The 18,778-nt window shown below is 40.3% G+C and overlaps 1 protein-coding gene across 2 annotated transcripts in view; it reads right to left on the bottom strand.

Moving 5' to 3' along the window:
* Window positions 1–18,778, bottom strand: part of cbl (Cbl proto-oncogene) — a 226,718-nt gene that overhangs the window by 173,858 nt on the left and 34,082 nt on the right. For both annotated transcript variants that reach the window (XM_080214614.1, XM_080214613.1), the window contains exon 2: window positions 16,116–16,363. In XM_080214614.1, the coding sequence (XP_080070740.1) occupies window positions 16,116–16,363 (248 nt within the window). The remainder of the gene's footprint in view (window positions 1–16,115; window positions 16,364–18,778) is intronic.

Consider the following 18,778-nt stretch of genomic DNA (forward strand, 5'->3'; position numbering starts at 1 on the left):
AATTATGACTGCAACATTACATTCTGCACTCTCTCCTTGCCTTCTCCATGAACAGTATGCCTTGTCTATATAGAGTGCAAGAAACAATACTTTGCACGGTATGCTAATACATATGACAATAATAAATCAAATCAAATGAAGGGGAAATCATGCCCAACAAATTTATTAAAATTTAAAAAAAAATTTTTTGAGATGGTAATGAACAGGATATATAATGGGAACCAGATATAACATATTCAGATTCCCAAAAGTGTTCAATAAGATATCACACAAAAGGCTACCCAATAAGATAAGAGTTTTGGGTAGTACATTAGTAAATTAACATGGATAAAGGATTAGCTAACTGATAGAGAGTTGGGATAAGATGGACATTTTCAGGATGGCAACCTGTAACTAGTGGAGTGCCACAGGGGCCACAATTATGTATTAATGATTTGAATGATGGAAGCGAATGTACTATTGCCAAATTTGCAGTTGCCACAAAAACAGGAAAGACGATAAGTGCTGTGGATGACACAGATTCTACAGAGGGATATGGATAGATTAAATGAGTGGCCCAAAACTTGGCAGATGGATTGTAATGTAGGAAAATGTGAAGATATGCACTTCGGTAGGAAGAATAAAGGAGTTGAATATTATTTAAATGGGCAAAGACTGCAGAAAGCTGCAACAGAGGGATTTGGGGCCCTCGTGCATAAATCACAAAAAGCTAGCATGCAAGTTTAGCAGGTCATAAGGAAGGCAAATGGAATGTAATGTAAAAATAGGGAAATCTTGCTAAAACAATACAAAGCACTAGTTACACCATACCTGAAATATTTGTGAACAATTTTGGTCCCCCTACGTCACGAAGGATATACTAGCTTTGGAGGCAGTCCAGAGAAGGCTCACTAGGTTGATCCTGGGTATGGACGGTTGTTCTTAAGAGGAGAAGTTGGATCCGTAGTCATTGGAGTTTAGAAGAATGAGTCTCAACTTTATTGAGACATAGGATTCTCAGGGGAGTTTGATTGGGTAGATGCTGAGAGGTTGTTCCGCTTTTGGGAGACAGTAGGACCAGATGGCACGATCTCAGAACAAGGGGATCACCAACTTAAGACCAAGATAAGGAAGAATTTCTTTCCTCAGAGGGTAGTGAATCTGTGGAATTCTTTACACATAATGACTCACCCTCTTCAGTCCTAAGTATGTTCAAGACTATATAGAGACTCTTTTAACATGCAAGGGAATCCAGGGTTATGGGGATAAGGCCTGAAAGTGCATTGAGGACGATCACATCAGGCCAATAATTGAACAGTGGAGCGGAGTTGATGGGCCAAATATTCTACTTCTGCTCCTATATCTCATGGTGCATGTGTGCGTGCGTTCATGTGTGCAACACTTGCAATATTAAACAAATTTGTGAGTAAAAACAGTAGCATCACTTCTTTCATTAAAGATGACAAAAAAGGCAAGACTTAGCTATTTATAGAATAACAAATTATAATAAATGCATACATAAAAAATTGGAAAAAAGTCTGATTTTTTTTAATGTTTGTACTTATTGCACAAAAACAAATCTTTTTTTGGAGGGCTTAACTCTTCAACATAATAACTGTTTCTTTGGGGTTTCATCAGTACACTTAGGAGGTCAAAACAGTTCTGAGGCTGGAAAAGTTTAGGACTCACTGCTTTGAATCAAAACCTCTGCTCCCATCTTGTTCTAGTTTTTTTATTTTACTGGGTTGTTTTTCATCTCGTTCTTTTATCCCTGCATGCTGCATTTAAACAGTTTTTACGTAGAAATACACACCTCATTTGGAAACAACCTTTGTTTCTTTACTATATTAATTACCATACACCAGCTGTCTCCCTACAAAATCTTTTGTTATTTAAATTCCCCATCCTATCTCAAGCTTACTCCTTTGTTCTTCCTAATCCACCCCACTGGTTTATAGACTCTTAAATTTCTATCTTTCTTCAGTTCTGGTGAAAGGTCATTGACCTGAAACACCAACTCTGTTTTTCTCCATGGATGCTGTCTGACATGCTGAGTCTTCAAACTTTGTTTAATTTACCAGCTTATTCAGATCTTTAAACTATCCACCTCAATGTGCACATGTCCAAGTTTTGCATCAGCTACTAACTTTAGAATGTTGCCCTTTATATCAAACAATGTCATGAATATATATGAGGTGTACTGATTCTAACGTAACTTTTGGGGACATGTCCATGTAGAGTTTGCACATTCTCCCCATGTCTGCATGGGTTTCCTCCAGGTGCTCCAGTTTCCTCCCACAGTCCAAAGATGTGCGGGTTAGGTGAATTGGCCAGGCTAAATTGCCCCTTAGTGTCAGAAAGACCAGTTAGGGTAAATGCTTGGGGTTGTGGGGATAGGGTCTGGGTGGGATTGTGGTTGGTGCAGACTCAATGGGCCAAACGGCCTCCTTCTGCACTGTAGAATTCTATGATATAGCTATATCTCTTCTCATCGCTCCTCTCCCTAACCCAACTCTATGAAAAACAAGTGTTCACCACTTCTCTCTTTATATCTTCACTGTCAGTGCCCCTTTAATCCATGTATTCATAAATAATTACAATTCCAGTAACTATAATCTTTCAACCTGCAAATTAAACTCAGTGAACTATCAGATGTAACTGGAAGATGTTGGCAACAAAAACTGTGCAAGAGCTGAGGGAAATAAAGGAGGAAGTAACAGTGCAACTAAGCCACAGAAGTGTTATTGCACTCTGCAGCATCTATCAACATAGAACAGCAGTACAAAGAAGTACTTTAAAAAAATGCTGATAACACAGCTGACACCCACAGATTATTTTGCATAGTTCTATGCTAAAAATTGGTATCATTAGTCCAAGCAGTCTTAAACTATTGCTGTCATTGGCAACAATTGCATTAAAAATCTCTACTGTGTGTACTGCTGCCTTTGCTCCAGTTTCAGTTGGTAACCAAATTTAAGTTTACCAAAGAATGTTTCAACAGTACTTTTGCAACAGGAAGCAGCTAGCAAGTCTAAGAAAAACATTTTTTCAGAAACATATTTAAGACATTAAAGGAATTAAAAATTCAGTAAAATCCTCATACTAACACCTACCCAGATTACAAATTCAGCCTTGAATGTTTCACTAACTGAATTGCAAAATACATCTCAATTATAGAGATGATTGAAAACTGTATGCATGTTTTGAAAATTTCAAAATTGAACTCATTAATAACGATCTGAAGCTTTTCAAAGAGTACTATAGATTTTACAAAGTACATTTCCTGGTAATATCCATGCTAAACTTCCTTTGCCTTGAGGGTGACTGCATGCAGAAAGAAGTATTTGGCCCAGGATGTGCTTCAGGTAGTTTCTCAGCACCAATATCAACAGCAAATATGCTCTCGCAGAGATTCCTCATCCTGGAAAATAGCACAACTATAGGCTGAATGGACTGCTCCTACCATGCAAATCTGATGGCGCCTCTGATAATTAGTTTTGCTCTAGGCCACAGAAATATTCCAAATAGATCAAGCAATGTAAGAAAATTATTTTTTTTGAAATGGATATCAGGTATGAAGAGGCAGGCAAGAACGATCAGAGAAAGACTATCATTAAGCAGACAGCTGAGAGCTGCAGCAATGCAGACCAATCCTGAAGCGTCTTGAAAGTCACCACCTACAAACTGCCCAGGAACATAAATAGAACAAAGTATCAACCACTGCATAAAGTCATTTTCTTATCAAGATCACCGTGTGCTTTATGAAATACAAACACTTTGGCTAAGTACACTTCTGGTGGGTAACTCATAGCAACACAAATTAAGAATGCCTGCATCACATTTTTCACAGATCTGGATAAAAATCTACAATTGCAGTTAATGTTTACAGCAAAAAAGGTGCTCTAGGACAAAATCCACAGGCAGGACCCATTTGATTGAAAAAGAAAAGCAACATTTTAATAGCCACAGTGCACATTTAATGATGCCATTTCAGACCATCGAACCTGCACCAACTCTCCGAAAAAGAGCATCTTACCCAGGCCCACAACCCACACCCACCCTATCCTCAATCCTGCACATTTACCATGGCTAATCCACCGAACCAGGAGGAAACCAGAGAAATCCATGCAGACGCAAGGAGAACGTGCAAACTTCACACAGTCACCCAAGGCCAGAACTTAACACGGGTCCCTGGCACTGTGAGGCAGCAGTGCTAAATGACTGTGCCATCATGGAATACATTTAAGGCTGTGATAAACATATTTTTGGTCTCTTCAGAAATCAAAGGATATGGGAAGCTGGCAGGAAAACGGAGTTGAAGCCCAAGGTCGGCCACGATCATGCTGAATGGCAGAGTAGGCTTGACAGGCCGTGTGGTATTCACCTGTCCCTATTTCTTACATCATTACAAACTGCAAGACATCAAGAAGTATCTCTGAAGTTCACTCTCCCCAAGAGATCTCCCTTAATACTAGATCTTCAATCATCTTTCCACCTCCTCTTCACTCCTGGCAATCAACTCAATGGACAAGATTCTAGGCCTAACCACCTTCAGCTAGTTCAATAATCTTCTCTTCATTACAAGGTTAGAAGTTGGGACATTTGTTGATGATTGCACAATATTCAGTTTCTGCAAATACTCAGATACTGAAGTAGTTCACGCCCGTATAAAGCATGAGCTAGACACCACTCAGGCTTCAAATGAATGGAACATAACACTGCGCAAGTGTCAAGCAACGACTAGCACCAATGAGAGAAAATCTAAACATCTCCCTATGATGTTTAGCAGCATCACCAAATCCCCCAGTGTCAACATTCTGGGTGTTACCATTGATTAGAAACTTAATTGGACCAGTTAACAGCTGCAGGGCATCCTGAAGAGGGAGGATGATAAGATAGAGGCCATGGTACCACTTGAGAGGGGGATGGGATCTTGCATCAAAAATGTTAGGCAGCAAACTAAAAAGCAAGACCTATTGGGTTGTAATCTCTGAATCACTCCCTGCCATGTGCTAGTGAGCACAGAAATAAGAGAATAATTCAGGTAAATGTGTGGCTTAAGAGTTGGTGCAGGAGGGTTTCAGATTCAGGGTTTCAAATTCCTGGACCACTGTGACCATTTTTGGGGAAGGTGGGACCTGTACAAGCAGGACGGTTTACATCTGAAGCAGAGCAGGACTAACATCCTTGCAGATGGGTTTGCTAGTGCTATTGGAAGGAGTTTAAACTCATTCTGCAGGAGGAGGGGACACCAACTACAGCAGAAAAGGGACACAGCATAATATAGTAAAACAATCAAGTCAGAGGGAGTACAGCTGTATGACGTTTCAAGGGACTAGAACATAGAACATTACAGCGCAGTACAGGCCCTTCGGCCCTCGATGTTGCGCCGACCATTGGAACCAATCTAATGACCCTCTAACCTAAACTATTCCAATATTATCCATATGCCTATCCAATGACCATTTGAATGCCCTTAAAGTTGGCAAGTCCACTACTGCTGCAGGCAGGACATTCCAAGCCCTTACTAACCTCTGAGTAAAGAACCTACCTCTGACATCCGTCCTATATTTATCACCCCTCAATTTAAAGCTATGTCCCCTCATGTTAGCCATCACCATCTGGGGAAAAAGGCTCTCACTGTCCACCCTATCTAATCCTCTGATCATCTTGTATGCCTCAATTAGGTCACCTCTCACCTTCTCTCTAACGAAAACAAGCTCAAGTCCCTCAGCCTTTCCTCATAAGACCTTCCCACCATACCAGGCAACATCCTGGCAAATCTCCTTTGCACCCTTTCCAATGCTTCCACATCTAAGGCAAGGCTGGATTGTCTCTACTTTAACACCAGGAGTATTACAGCTAAAACAGATAAGGATGACAATTGACACATGGAATTGTGATATGGTAACCATCACAGAGATACGGTTGAGGGAGGGGCAGGGTTGGCAACTCAACATTCCAGGATATAGAATCTTCAGGTGCAAAATGGAAGGGGGTAAAACAGGAGAAGGCATTGTATCACTAGTTAAGTGAGTTACTTAACTTACAAGTAGTAAGGAGAAATGATGTGTTGGAGGGGACATTGATGAAGTGTTGTGGGTAGAGTTTTGGAATAAAAAAAGGGCTGCCACATTGGTAGGTGTTTATAGACTTCCAGATAGTCAGCAGGAAATTGAGAAGCAAATATGTGCTCAATTTGCAGAGGTGTGTAAAAACAATAAATTTATTAGGTGATTTCAACTGTCCCAATATTAATTGGGATTGACAGTATTTCTTGATTCTGTATGGCGTCAAGCTTTGAGTTGTTTCACATTTAAAGAAATGTGAAATAAGTGAGAACTTTATTAGTCAATATGTAGAGGATGCAAAAAGGGATGGTGCAGTGATGGATCTAATTCTGGGGAATGAAGCCAGACATTTTAGTGATAGTGACCACAATTGGTACAATTGAAGCCTGTTTTGGACAAAGAATTAGCAAACCTGAAAATGGAGTTGGGGTAGAATTTGGCCACACAATCATAAGTGTATAAGATGATAAGTGATTCAGGTGTTCAAGATTTTGAGGGGAATGGACAAGGTGGATAGAGAGCAGCTGTTTCCCTTCACTGAAGGTTCAGTCACAAAGGGACACAAGTTCAATGCGAGGGGCAGGATGTTTTAGGGGGATGTGAGGGAAAATCTTTTCACACAGAGGGCGTGCAATCAACTTCCGCTCCAACTCCATTTTCAAGTTTGCCGATGACACCACCGTAGTGAGTCGGAATTCAAACAATGAGGAGACGGAGTACAGGAAAGAGATACAGAGTCTGGTGGTGAAATGGTGCAACAACAATAATCTCTCCCTCAATGGCAGCAAAATGAAAGAGATAGTCATAGACTTCAGGACCGTAATGGAGGACATGTCGCTGTCAACATCAATGAGGATGAAGTGGAAATAGAATTGCTACTTGGGAGGGTGGTGGTGGCAGGTTGCCTCACATCCTTTATGTAGTACCTGGGTGAGCACTCAGCACATGACAACATTCAAGGCTATGGGCCAAGTGCTGGTAAATTGGATTAGGTAGATAGGTTAGGTGCTTCTCATGTGCCAGTATGGACATGATGCGCAGAAGCGCCTCTTCGGCACTATGAGATTCTGAGATTTAAATGCTGCAGCTGAAGAGTAGGTCAGGGACTGGGAATTTTGTCCAAGTAACTCATCTCTTGATTTCACAAAGCATTTTCACCATCCACAAGCCACAAATCAGGAGAGAGAAGAATACTCTAGTTATTCTCTACAGTATAAGGTGAGGTGAGAGTGACTGCCCTTGACAGTAAGGCAACAGTTGACCATGTATGCCAACAAGCAGCCTTGGCAAAGCTGGAGTCAGTGGAAATCAAATGAAAAGCTCGCTGGTGGAGTCATGCCTGACACAAAGGATGGTGACTTTGGTGATTTGAAGTTAAGCATCTCAGCTACAGTACACCACTGCAGGTGTTTCTCAGGCCCAACCAACTATTTCAACAATGCCCTTCCTTCCATCGTAAAGTCAAATGTGGGAATGCTTGCTTGGTGATTGCACAATGTTCAATATCATTCACAAATCCTCAGATACTAAAAACAGTCCCTGCCCAAAGGAATCAAGCAACCACCAACTCCAACAAGAGGGGATCTAAGCATCACCCCTTGACATACAACAACATTACCATCAGAGTCTCCCACTATAAACATCCTGAGGGTTACCATTAACAAGAACCTGAACTGGACAAGCCACATAAGTACTGTGGCTACCAGAGCAGGTCAAAGACTAAAAACCTTGTGGGGATATCTCATCTCCTGCCTCGCCAAAGCCTGTCCACCAACTAGGCTTGTAAGGAATATAAAAGTAGGGAGGTCTTGCTGCAGCTGTATAGGGCATTGGTGAGGCTGCAGCTGGAGTACTGTGTGCAGTTTTGGGCGCCGCACCTGCACAAAGATATTTTGGCCTTGGAGGGAGTGCAGAGGAGGTTTACTAGGCTGATACCGGAGTTGAGGGGGTTGAGCTATGAGGAGAGGCTGAATAAACTGGGCTTGTACTCGTTAGAGTTTAGAAGAATGAGGGGAGATCTCATTGAGACATATAAGATGATGAATGGGATGGATAGGATAGAGGTGGAGAGACTCTTCCCGCTCAAAAAAGACAGTAGGACTAGGGGGCACAGCCTCAAGATAAAAGGGGGGCGGTTTAGAATGGAGTTGAGGAGGAACTTCTTCACTCAAAGGGTGGTGAATCTCTGGAATTCTCTGCCCGTTGAAGTGGTGGAGGCTGCCTCGCTAAATATTTTTAAGACGCGGGTTGATGGGTTTTTGATAAGAGAGGGGATTAAGGGTTATGGGGAGAGGGCGGGAATGTGGAACTGAGCCATGACAGATCAGCCATGATCTTATTGAATGGCGGGGCAGGCTCGAAGGGCTAGATGGCCTACTCCTGCTCCTATTTCTTATGTTCTTATGTTCTAAGGAGTGTAATGGAAAACTCTCCACTTACCTGGATTAGTCCAGCTCCAACAACCCTCAGGGAGCTTGACACCATCCAAGATAAAGCAGCCCACTTGATTGCTATTCTTTTCACAAATATTCAATCCCTCTTCCACTGACAGTGGCATCATATGCACAATCTACAAATTGCACTGCAGAATCTCATCAAGGTTGTTTAGGCAGCACCTTCCAAAACTCACTACCACTATCATCTCGAGCAGCAGATACCTGGGAATACCACTACCTGGAGTTTCCTCTCCAAATCACTCACCATACTGACTTGGAATCATATCACCATTCCTTTACTGTCACTGGGTTAAAATCCTGGATCTCCCTCATTAACAGCACTCTGGGTATATCTACACCTCAAAAACTGCAGCGATTCAAGGCGGCAGCTCACCACCACCTCAACAACTCAAAGCTTGACGCCATACAGAATCAAGTAGTCTGCTTGTTTGCCACCTCTTCCTCCACCTTAAAACAATCAGATGGCACACCACAGCTGCAATGTATACTATCTACAAGATGCACTGTAGCAACTCATCTAGGTTCTTTTCACAGCCCCTTCCAAATTCAAACTTCTATGAGCTAGAAAAAGAAGGACCACCACCTACAAGTTACTTTCCAAGTCATGTACCATCCTAACTTGGAAATACATCACTGTTCCTTCACCTATGAGGGATCCATATACTGGAATTCCTTCTCTGAAAGCACCATTGGTGTGCTACCACAGACTGCAGAGGCTCAAGAGCATTTCTCAAGGGCAATCACAGATAGCAATAAATACTGGCTTTGTTGGCAAAGCCTACATTCCATGAACACTTTTTTAAATTAAAAAGAGTGCGCTACATGAATGACAGTTGACAGGTATGATATGACTACAACACTCTAAGATTTACACATGAACGATAGTTAACTTGGTGACTGCACAATGTTCAATTTCATCCCAGTTTTCATGAGGTGCGGTGAGGCAGTAAGGGAATTGAGAAGATAAAAGAACAAGGTAGAAGCCTAACTCAAAAATGTCATAATTAAATTAATGGTTAACAAAAATTTGGAAAAAAAAGATACACACTAAATGAGACATTGACTACAATTTATAATGGGTTTCGCCCCAATATTTTCTCCCGTCCGGAAAACTTTATGTCAGTACTAAGTCTCTTGCTAGTAGATGTGAACGCAAGGGGGCATGAATAAGAAGTTTACAGATGACACAAAATTAGTTGCGTGGTTGATAGCGAGCAAAAAGCTGTAGACCGTAGGATGTTCATGGTCTGGTCAGGCAGGCTGAAAAACTAACAATCCTGAGAAGTGCGAGATAATGCATTATTGGGAGGATAAGCAAGGCAAAGGTACACACAATAAATGGTAGGATTCTGAAAAGTAGAGAACAGAAGGAGCTTGGAGTACGTGTCCACGGATTCCTAAATAGAAAGACAAATAGAAAAGATAATCAAGATGGCATATAGGACACTTTCCTATACTGGCCAAGGCCTACAATATATGAGCAAGGAGGTTGTGCTAGGGAAATACAACACACTAGTTGGACTGAAACTTGAGTTGTGCTTCTGGCCACCACATTATGGCAAGGATATGAGCACATTAGAGAGGGTACAGAAGAGATTTATGAGGATTTATTACCAGGTTGAAAAATTCTAACAAAGAAAGGCTGGATAAACCGGGGGTGTTTTCTTTGCAACCGAGGAAACTAAAAGGAGATTTAACTGAGAAACAAAAAAAAGATTAGGGCCTGGTTGGAGTGGATATGAAGGAACGTCTCAATTACAAAGATCAATGACCAGGGCATGGATTTAAAATAAATGATTAGAAAAATTAGAAGAGAGTTAAGTTTTTTTTTCATCCAGAGGGTGTTGGGGATTTGGAATTCACAGTTGGGCACAAACCTCAGGCCAGAAGGATGATCCTTTAAAACAAGGGATGAGGAGGAATTTCTTCATCCAGAGAGTGGTGAATCTGTGCAACTCTGACACAGAAGGCTGTCATTGAGTGTCTTTAAGACAGAGATAGATAGGTTTTTGAGTAACAAAGGGATCAGGGGTTATGGGAAAAAAGCAGGAGAATGGGGATGAGAAAAATATAAGCCATGACTGAATGGCAGAGCAGACTCGATGGGCCGAGCAGCCTAATTCTGCTCCTTTGCTTTATGGAATGGGTAGTGGTGGCAGAAACCCTCATTGCATTTAAAAAACACTTGAATATGTACTTATGCTGCCATAACCTTTCAGGCTACAAACCGAGAACTGAAAGAAAGAATTGGTCTTTTTCAGCCGACATGGATATATGGTAAGTTGAAGACTTATTCTGAAGCAGAATTTTTTTTGTTTCCTATTTGCAGAAAATGCAGATGCATGGGATTGAGGGTGATTTAACTGTTTGGATCAGGAATTGGCTAGCTGATAGAAGACAGAGGGTGGTGGTTGATGGGAAATATTCAACCTGGAGTTCAGTTACAAGTGGTGTACCTCAAGGATCTGTTTTGGGGCCACTGCTGTTTGTCATTTTTATAAATGACCTAGATGAGGGTGTAGAAGGATGGATTAGTAAATTTGCTGACGACACCAAAGTCGAAGGAGTTATCGACAGTGAGGATGGATGTTACGGTTTGCAGAGGGACATAGATAAGATGCAGAGCTGGGCCGAGAGGTGGCAGATGGAGTTTAATACGGAAAAGTGTGAGGTGATTCACTTTGGTAAAAATAACAGGAGTACAGAATATAGGGTTAATGGAAGGACTCTTAGTAGTATTGACGAGCAGAGAGATCTCGGCGTACATGCGCATAGCTCCCTAAAAGTTGGCACCCAGGTTGAGAAGGTCGTTAAGAAGGCGTACGGTGTGTTAGCTTTTATTGGTAGAGGGATTGAATTTCGGAGCCGTGAGGTCATGTTACAACTGTACAAAACTCTGGTGCGGCCGCACTTGGAGTATTGCATACAGTTCTGGTCGCCGCATTATAAGAAAGATGTGGGGGCATTGGAAAGAGTGCAGAGGAGGTTTAGCAGGATGTTGCCTGGTATGGTGGGAAGGTCTTATGAGGAAAGGCTGAGGGACTTGGTTATTTTCATTGGAGAGAAGGAGATTACGAGGTGACCTGACTGAGGCATACAAGATGATCAAAGGATTGGATAGGGTGGACGGTGAGAGCCTTTTACCTCGGATGATGATGGCTAACACAAGGGGACATAGCTTTAAATTAAGGGGTGGTAATTATAGGACAGATGTCAGAGGTAGGTTTTTTACTCAGAGGGTAGTAAGGTCGTGGAATGCCCTGCCTGCAGCAGTTGTGGACTCGCCAACTTTAAGGACATTCAAACGGTCAGTGGATAGGCATATGGATAATACTGGAATAGTTTAGGTTAGAGGGTCATTAGATTGGTTCCAATGGTCGGCACAACATCGAGGGCTGAAGGGCCTGTACTGCGCTGTAATGTTCTATGTTCTATTTGCTTGGATGTGGTTCTACAAGCATCTCAAATCAAAAATGCATTAAAAAAATGAGAGATCTGACAGGCTATTTCCCCCAAGGAAGTATCGTAGCCAAATCTAACTCCATCATCTCAAATTCACACATGCATGCTTCCAACAGAGGATACGGGATATAGTCAGAGGAAGAAACCTTGGCCAATTTCTCCTTTCTTCACCCAACGGTACTGACATGAACTACAGCATTCTTTATTGTTGCCTCAATTGGGAGCACAGGCCAGAAATCAAACCTTGCTCAGCTATTCACTGATTAAGCACACTGGGGTTATGCAAAGTAAACATTGACAACCTGTATGTTAAAACAAAAGTTTCAACTCAGAGAGGGGAAAGGATTATGCCATTTCAACATATAGGTAAACCCCAGGGTATATTCAAACCTGTAACAAAAAGTTATATTTGGTTTCTATATCAATGGAAGTAACAGGATGCACTGTTTACCTATGTTCCAGTGAAGGATACATTCTGGAGAATATTAGCCTTCAAAAGAAATTTTATAAATTTTGTAACATAATTCAAATGGAAACGATGTGAATTTAGAGACAGTCTGAAATAAAAGTCATTTCCCATAAATGTGTTTATACTTAAAGCAGTTATTGGATATTGCCCATGTTGAAAATTGTGAAATATCTGATAATTCCATCCTCAGGGTACTGGAATTATTAATTTTAAAATCAAACAACTTTTGTTCTAAAAGGAGACCCTATTATAATATCTGACTACATAAAACACTCAGTCATATTCACCAAAAGTGCGCTCCCAAAGTTTAATCCCTTCCTCAAAGCCTTTTTGACAAGTTAAGTCTCATCATGACTCTGTGTAAAGGAACTCTGCTGCATAAAGTGTTAATCATATTTTAGACTCAAGAAATATTACTGACAAGGCGATTTCGAAACTGAACTTCCTTCCTTCTGCTCTGCTTGTAAACTGAAGTCATCCAAAGATTATTCTCCTCTCCTAAAACAAGTGTCTGCACAATCATTGCACAAGACATGAAATGCAGGGTTAACAACATCCAAAGCAATGTTTTTGGCTTTGTCATCTAGTCATCCAAGTACACCAACTAAAATATGGAGATTTTTCACTAGAGCAGTCATTAAAAAAAGTGTTGTACAACTTTCTGAAGATTAGCATTTAAAAAGGCTCCACACCCTAAGAAAACATATGATCAGAAGTGAAAACACCAATAATGTCAACACACTATGCTTCACTATATCGATAATTGACATGATGTCCCAAATTTAGAAAGGTTATGGCAATCTGTTACCTTTTGCCATAGAAACTATCACGTATTATTGATTCTAGACAATCAGATTTGGGAAGGAGGGTGAGGCAAAGAGGAGAATGAATTAGGGTGAAGATTGAAAAGAAAAATAAGCTGCCTGGTGAATTCAGCAGGATTTACCTTTCTGTTAGGTTAAGCATTTAACTGAATGACCGAGTCCTTTGGTCAAATCACAAGCAATACTTTACCCAGTTTTTCTTCAATAATCTTGACTTATTTCATTTAACTAAAACTATCAAAAGTACCGGAGTAAACTTGTGCCATTTTTAATTACTGACCATCGTAAACTATGCGATTTGACTTTTCCCCCAGTTTGAGAGAAAATAAGCACGTTGATGTGTTTGTTAGTGACAGTAGTAATGCTAATACAATCAGTGCCTATTTACCACAATCAAAATATGCAAGTTGCAAACTTTTCATGGCTCTTGACAGGATATGCTCCTTATAAGGCATGACTGGCCACTGACCGACAAAAAAAAAGTCACCATTTATTTTTGTGGGTTTATAGAATCGTTGGAACATCCTGAGAAAAGGAAAAGGGAATTACTACAAAATGGAGTTGCAATGCTATCCTTCTGACTTCCTCTCATTTTGCTTATATGATTTTACAACGATTGGAAGTTACCATAAACATTACTGCATGTAACAGAAAGAGAGATTTTATAAAGTTGTGATGCTACACTATAATTAAACAGCCTAGAGAAGAAAATAATTTATATGGAACCTTTCATAATCTCAGAAGTTCCAAAGAGCTTTACATTCAATGGGGCACTTTTGAAATGCTGTCACCGTTGGAATGAAGGGGAATTGGAAGCCAATTTGTGCACATGTTCCTACAAACACCACTGTGATAATGATCACCATTTTTGTGATGGTAAATATGAGATAAATATTGGGTTAGGAGGCCAGGAAGAACTGCCTGGCCTCCTAACAACATCATGGAATCTTTTATATCCACCCGAGGGGGTGATCAGTGCTCTAGGTTAACATCTCATCTGAAAAACAAAACATCTGAAAGTATAGCACTCCTTCAGTACTGAAGTGAGCAAAAGATCTACACTGATACTCAAGTCTTAGAACATGACTCAAACTCGCAATCTACTGATTCAAGGGGCAAGAGTGCTATCAACTGAGCCAAGGCTGATGCTCCAAGGGTTCTGAAGACAAGTCAGTTTTATTGAAGTAGAATAATTCTGCAGATTCATCTATTCATCATTCTGACTATATGGAGGACGCAGTCATACAAAATTATACAATAAGTAGGAACTCATTTAAGATTATAACAAACATTTTACTTGTTACAGGTATATTCTAAATAAAACATTTCCAAGTCTATATACTTTCCCAACTTTGTACTGTTTTCTTCTCCCAGTGAAAGATTTCCTACAAGGGTATGACTTGTATTTCTTGTCATGCTATTTCTAAATCCAACACAACTTTAATATCGAGCATTTAACATAGATAAATGTTTCAAGGCACTTAAAACAAAACTGTGTCAGCAATTCCTTGTCTAAGTTTAAGATTCGTTTTCCATTTTTGATCTTTCACCCTGAATCAAAAGATTTCACACATGCAAACTATCAGGTTTTCACACTGACAGTCAGTGTTTGCTCACAAACATCAACAGAATGTGGCCTCCTCCCACCAGTCTGATTCTCAAGTGTGACTGTCATTGTACTGGACCTGCGCTCAGTGCTGTTTCCAAAATTAACGGCAGCTTTTGCAGCCTCAACATACTGGGACACTTTAGACAGGAGCAGGAACCAAAGGATGAAAATGGGGTATTGATTACAATGAAACAGAGACAGAGGTAGATAGGAATGAAGGATAGAGAATTGGATATTCATATAGGGGAGTGGGGGAGACAAAAAGCCAGCAAAGCATTTTCAGATAACGTGAGAGAGATCTAGAACTAACCAAGGAAGACAAAGATTTCCAACATTAGGTAGAAGGATGAAAGGAGTGTCACCTGAAGTGGGCAGGAAGCATGGAGTAGGGCAGGTTGAAGTAACAGTGGGGTGCAAAAGAAGGATGACAGTAAAGAATGACAGTATCAGTAAGAAAGGAAAGGTAGAGGGTTGGAGGAAAAGACAGCAACTACTGGGAATTACAAGTCTATGTAAAGACTTGCTTTTACATGTCAGGGTTATTCTTCAGCTGTCAGCTCTTTGAGACCTGAATCAGTTTTTGTTCAAGATGTTGGCCAGCTTTTAAAGAGTCTTCTTAAATTGGTAGATTCACTAGTGAGAATAAAATAAATAAATTGCATATAGTACATAAGGAGTTTGAGGGCTAGATAATTATGTGCAAAGATCAAAGCAAGCTAATCTCAGAATAACCAGAAAACTTAATAAAATAAAATCAAAGGTTAGCTGCCCGTTATCACTATTCCACAGGACACCCAAAGATCCATTTGAAGTTTCGGCTCAATTCTAGATCCTATTTTCCAATAAACATCTATTTTCCAGGAGATAACTGTTTTCAGCCTGCAATCCTGAAAAGCAGTCAAACATGCCAACTCACATCCTGCAACCGCTGCATATTCTAGAGTGACACCATGTTTATTACAATGGGGAAATTTCATTAAATTTCAATAAGGTGCCTTTGAATTTGGCACCTTTTCATTTAACATGGTTTTATACTTGAATTATTAAATTAGGTAGAGCAATCTACTCAGTACAAATCCTATAGCTCCAAATTACAAATTTTATACGCTGAAGTGGTCTACATTTAAGCAATGTAAATGTGACAGTTTTGAACAACTCAAACACAGGGTCTCAACTAAAACCACCTCCTCTGACTCATCAGCATTAAGGACTACAATAGGAGTTAAAAACATAATCAATTCCTACCGTGGCTGAGACGTTTCCTCATACATTTTCTCTTTCCCTTCCTTGAAAAGGCTAATGGTCTGTTTTGTTTTCTTAAGTAGGTTCTCCATGAAGACTCTGAAATATTCATTCTCTCCAAGGACCTCCATCTTGCCCTCATATCGAGTCAGGATCAGACGCAAATGTTGATAAGTGTCAGGCAGCAGGTCCAAAATGTAGGGAGGACTGTTCTTTAGTCCTACCTTGGGATTCTGGCACAATCTCACCACCTAGTAAAAGAAAACAAATTAACCAATGAATGTTCAAATAAAGGAGTTATGGGACACACAAAATAATCTCTGTTCTGGTCAAATGAAAGAATCATTTTTTAAACATGTACTTTTATTAGAATTTTTCCATTTTTGCAAATAGCACAACACATCCTCATAACTGGTACAATACAGCTTGATCATTTCTCCATATATAAAATATAGAAAAATACAGGAGAAAGCCAACATAGTTGGTTTGGTATGTTCAGTATATTCAGTATCCAAGATCTTTTTTTAAGTCTTGCTTTATTATATAAAAATGTTAGAACAGCGGGAAAAAAAGCTTCAGCCCATTAAGGCATGATCAGTTCCTTGTCAAAGTTACTATTTAGTTAATTCTTCTACTTTGTCTTTTATTCCAAATATTTATTCAACACCCTTAAAAAAAATTGGCTTCTGCTTTCTATGTTCCAATTATCCTCTGTGCAAAACCATATCTGCCAACGTGTCCTATCATTTCTCAGATTTGAGTAGCGGAGTGGTGCAGCATGCTGGGTCCATAACCCAGAGGTTGATGGATCGAAACCATTCGCTGCTATTTATTTTTTTTAGGGCGGCACGATGACACAGTGGTTAGCATTGCTGCATCACACTGCCAGGGACCTGGGTTTGATTCCTGGCTTGGGTCACTGTCTGTGTGGATCTGCATGTCCCCCCCATGGGTTTCCTCCAGCAGTCCAAAAGACATGGTTAGGTCCATGGGCATGCTAAATTTTCCCTCGGTGTACCTGAACAGGTGTCAGAGTATGGCAACTATGGGATTTTCACAGTAACTTCATCGCAGTATTAACGTAAGCCTGCTTGGGACACTAATAAATAAACTTTAGCTTAGATCACCTTAAACTTACGCCCTCGAGTTACTGACTTGTTAACCAGTGGATAGTTTTTCCCCAATATCAGGATCCTATTAGACATCATGGGACAGATTGAACTAGCTCCCTTTAATCTTCTCAGTTCACCACACTAGAGCCCAGTAACATCTCATGATCTGAAGTATTGAATACAGTTGTGGTCTCCACACACATGGAAGGATATACTTGCATTCAACGGAGTAAAGGTTCATTAGACTGGTTGATGGGTTGAGGAGTCACGCTGCAAGGAAAGATTCAGTAAACTAGGACTTTATTCCCTCAAATTTAAAGAACGAGCAACAATTTCATTGAAACATACAAAATTGACACAGCAGCTGTACCCTCAATCCCCTCAGCATACCATCACTAAATTCCCGCTAACAACATCCTGGGGGTTACCACTGACCAGAAATTGAACCAGACTATCCGCTAAATACTGTGGCTAGATGGAATACTCTCCACTTGCACGGTTGAGTGCAGCTCAGCACTCAAAAAGCTCATCACCACCCAGGACAAAGTGGCCCGGGTATTGGCGCCTCATCCACTATTTTAAACATCAATCTAGCATCTATATGCCTAATCTGTTACCTCTAATCAATCACTTTCCTCGTTGTGACTTCTAATCTTGAAATTGTGCCCCCAAACTTTTGTCGCGATCACATGATGAAGATATCGCTACTGTTTAATCCTGGACAAACTGCTATTTTCTTCCTTCCAGACAATAAAGGTCCCTTGGACAATATTTTGTGCCCTGTTTCTGTCCCTTTACTTAATTTCCTATCCATGCAGCTATATTGCTTTTCGTGACACGTCTAAATTTTATCCATTAACCTTTATCTTATCAAATACATTTTGAAAGTTGAGACTTATAACATCCACGGCATTTGCTTTATCAGTGCAATTGTTTATTTTCAAGGAACTTAATTTTTACTTTGATTTATTGATATACAATGAAAAGTCTTGTTTCTTTGCGTTATACAGACAAAGCATACCATTCATAGAGAAGGAAAGGAGACGGTGCAGAATGTAGTTTTACAGTCATAGCTAGGGTATAGAGAAAGATCAACTTAGTACAAGGTAGGACCATTCAAAAGTCTGATGGTTGCACAGAAGAAGCTGTTCTTGAGTCGTTGGTAGGTGACCTCAGGCTTTTGTATCTTCTTTCGATGGAAGAAGGTGGAAGAGAGAAGAGAGAATTTGTCGAACATTACTTAGTATTTGCAAATCCACTTCTGATGAAAGATCGTAGACCGGAAACAATAACTGTTTCACAGCGACCTGTTGAGTATTTCCAGCATTTACTGTTTTATTTATAATCTATGCTGGTTGGATTGAGTTATGATACTGAGCCATACAACTCTAGAAGATCCTGGGTTCAATCTCAAATGGAATGTTGGCCTTTATTTGCAAGCAGAATTCAAGGAGGTTTTATTTCAGCTGTACAAGGTATTGGGTGAGGCCACATCTGGAGTACTATCTGTAGTTTAGAGGTCTTTATTTGAAAAATGATATAAATTGCGCTAGC

Source organism: Carcharhinus amblyrhynchos, chromosome 29 (genome assembly GCF_965287045.1).
Source record: "Carcharhinus amblyrhynchos chromosome 29, sCarAmb.v2.hapA, whole genome shotgun sequence".
Classification (NCBI taxonomy): domain Eukaryota; kingdom Metazoa; phylum Chordata; class Chondrichthyes; order Carcharhiniformes; family Carcharhinidae; genus Carcharhinus; species Carcharhinus amblyrhynchos.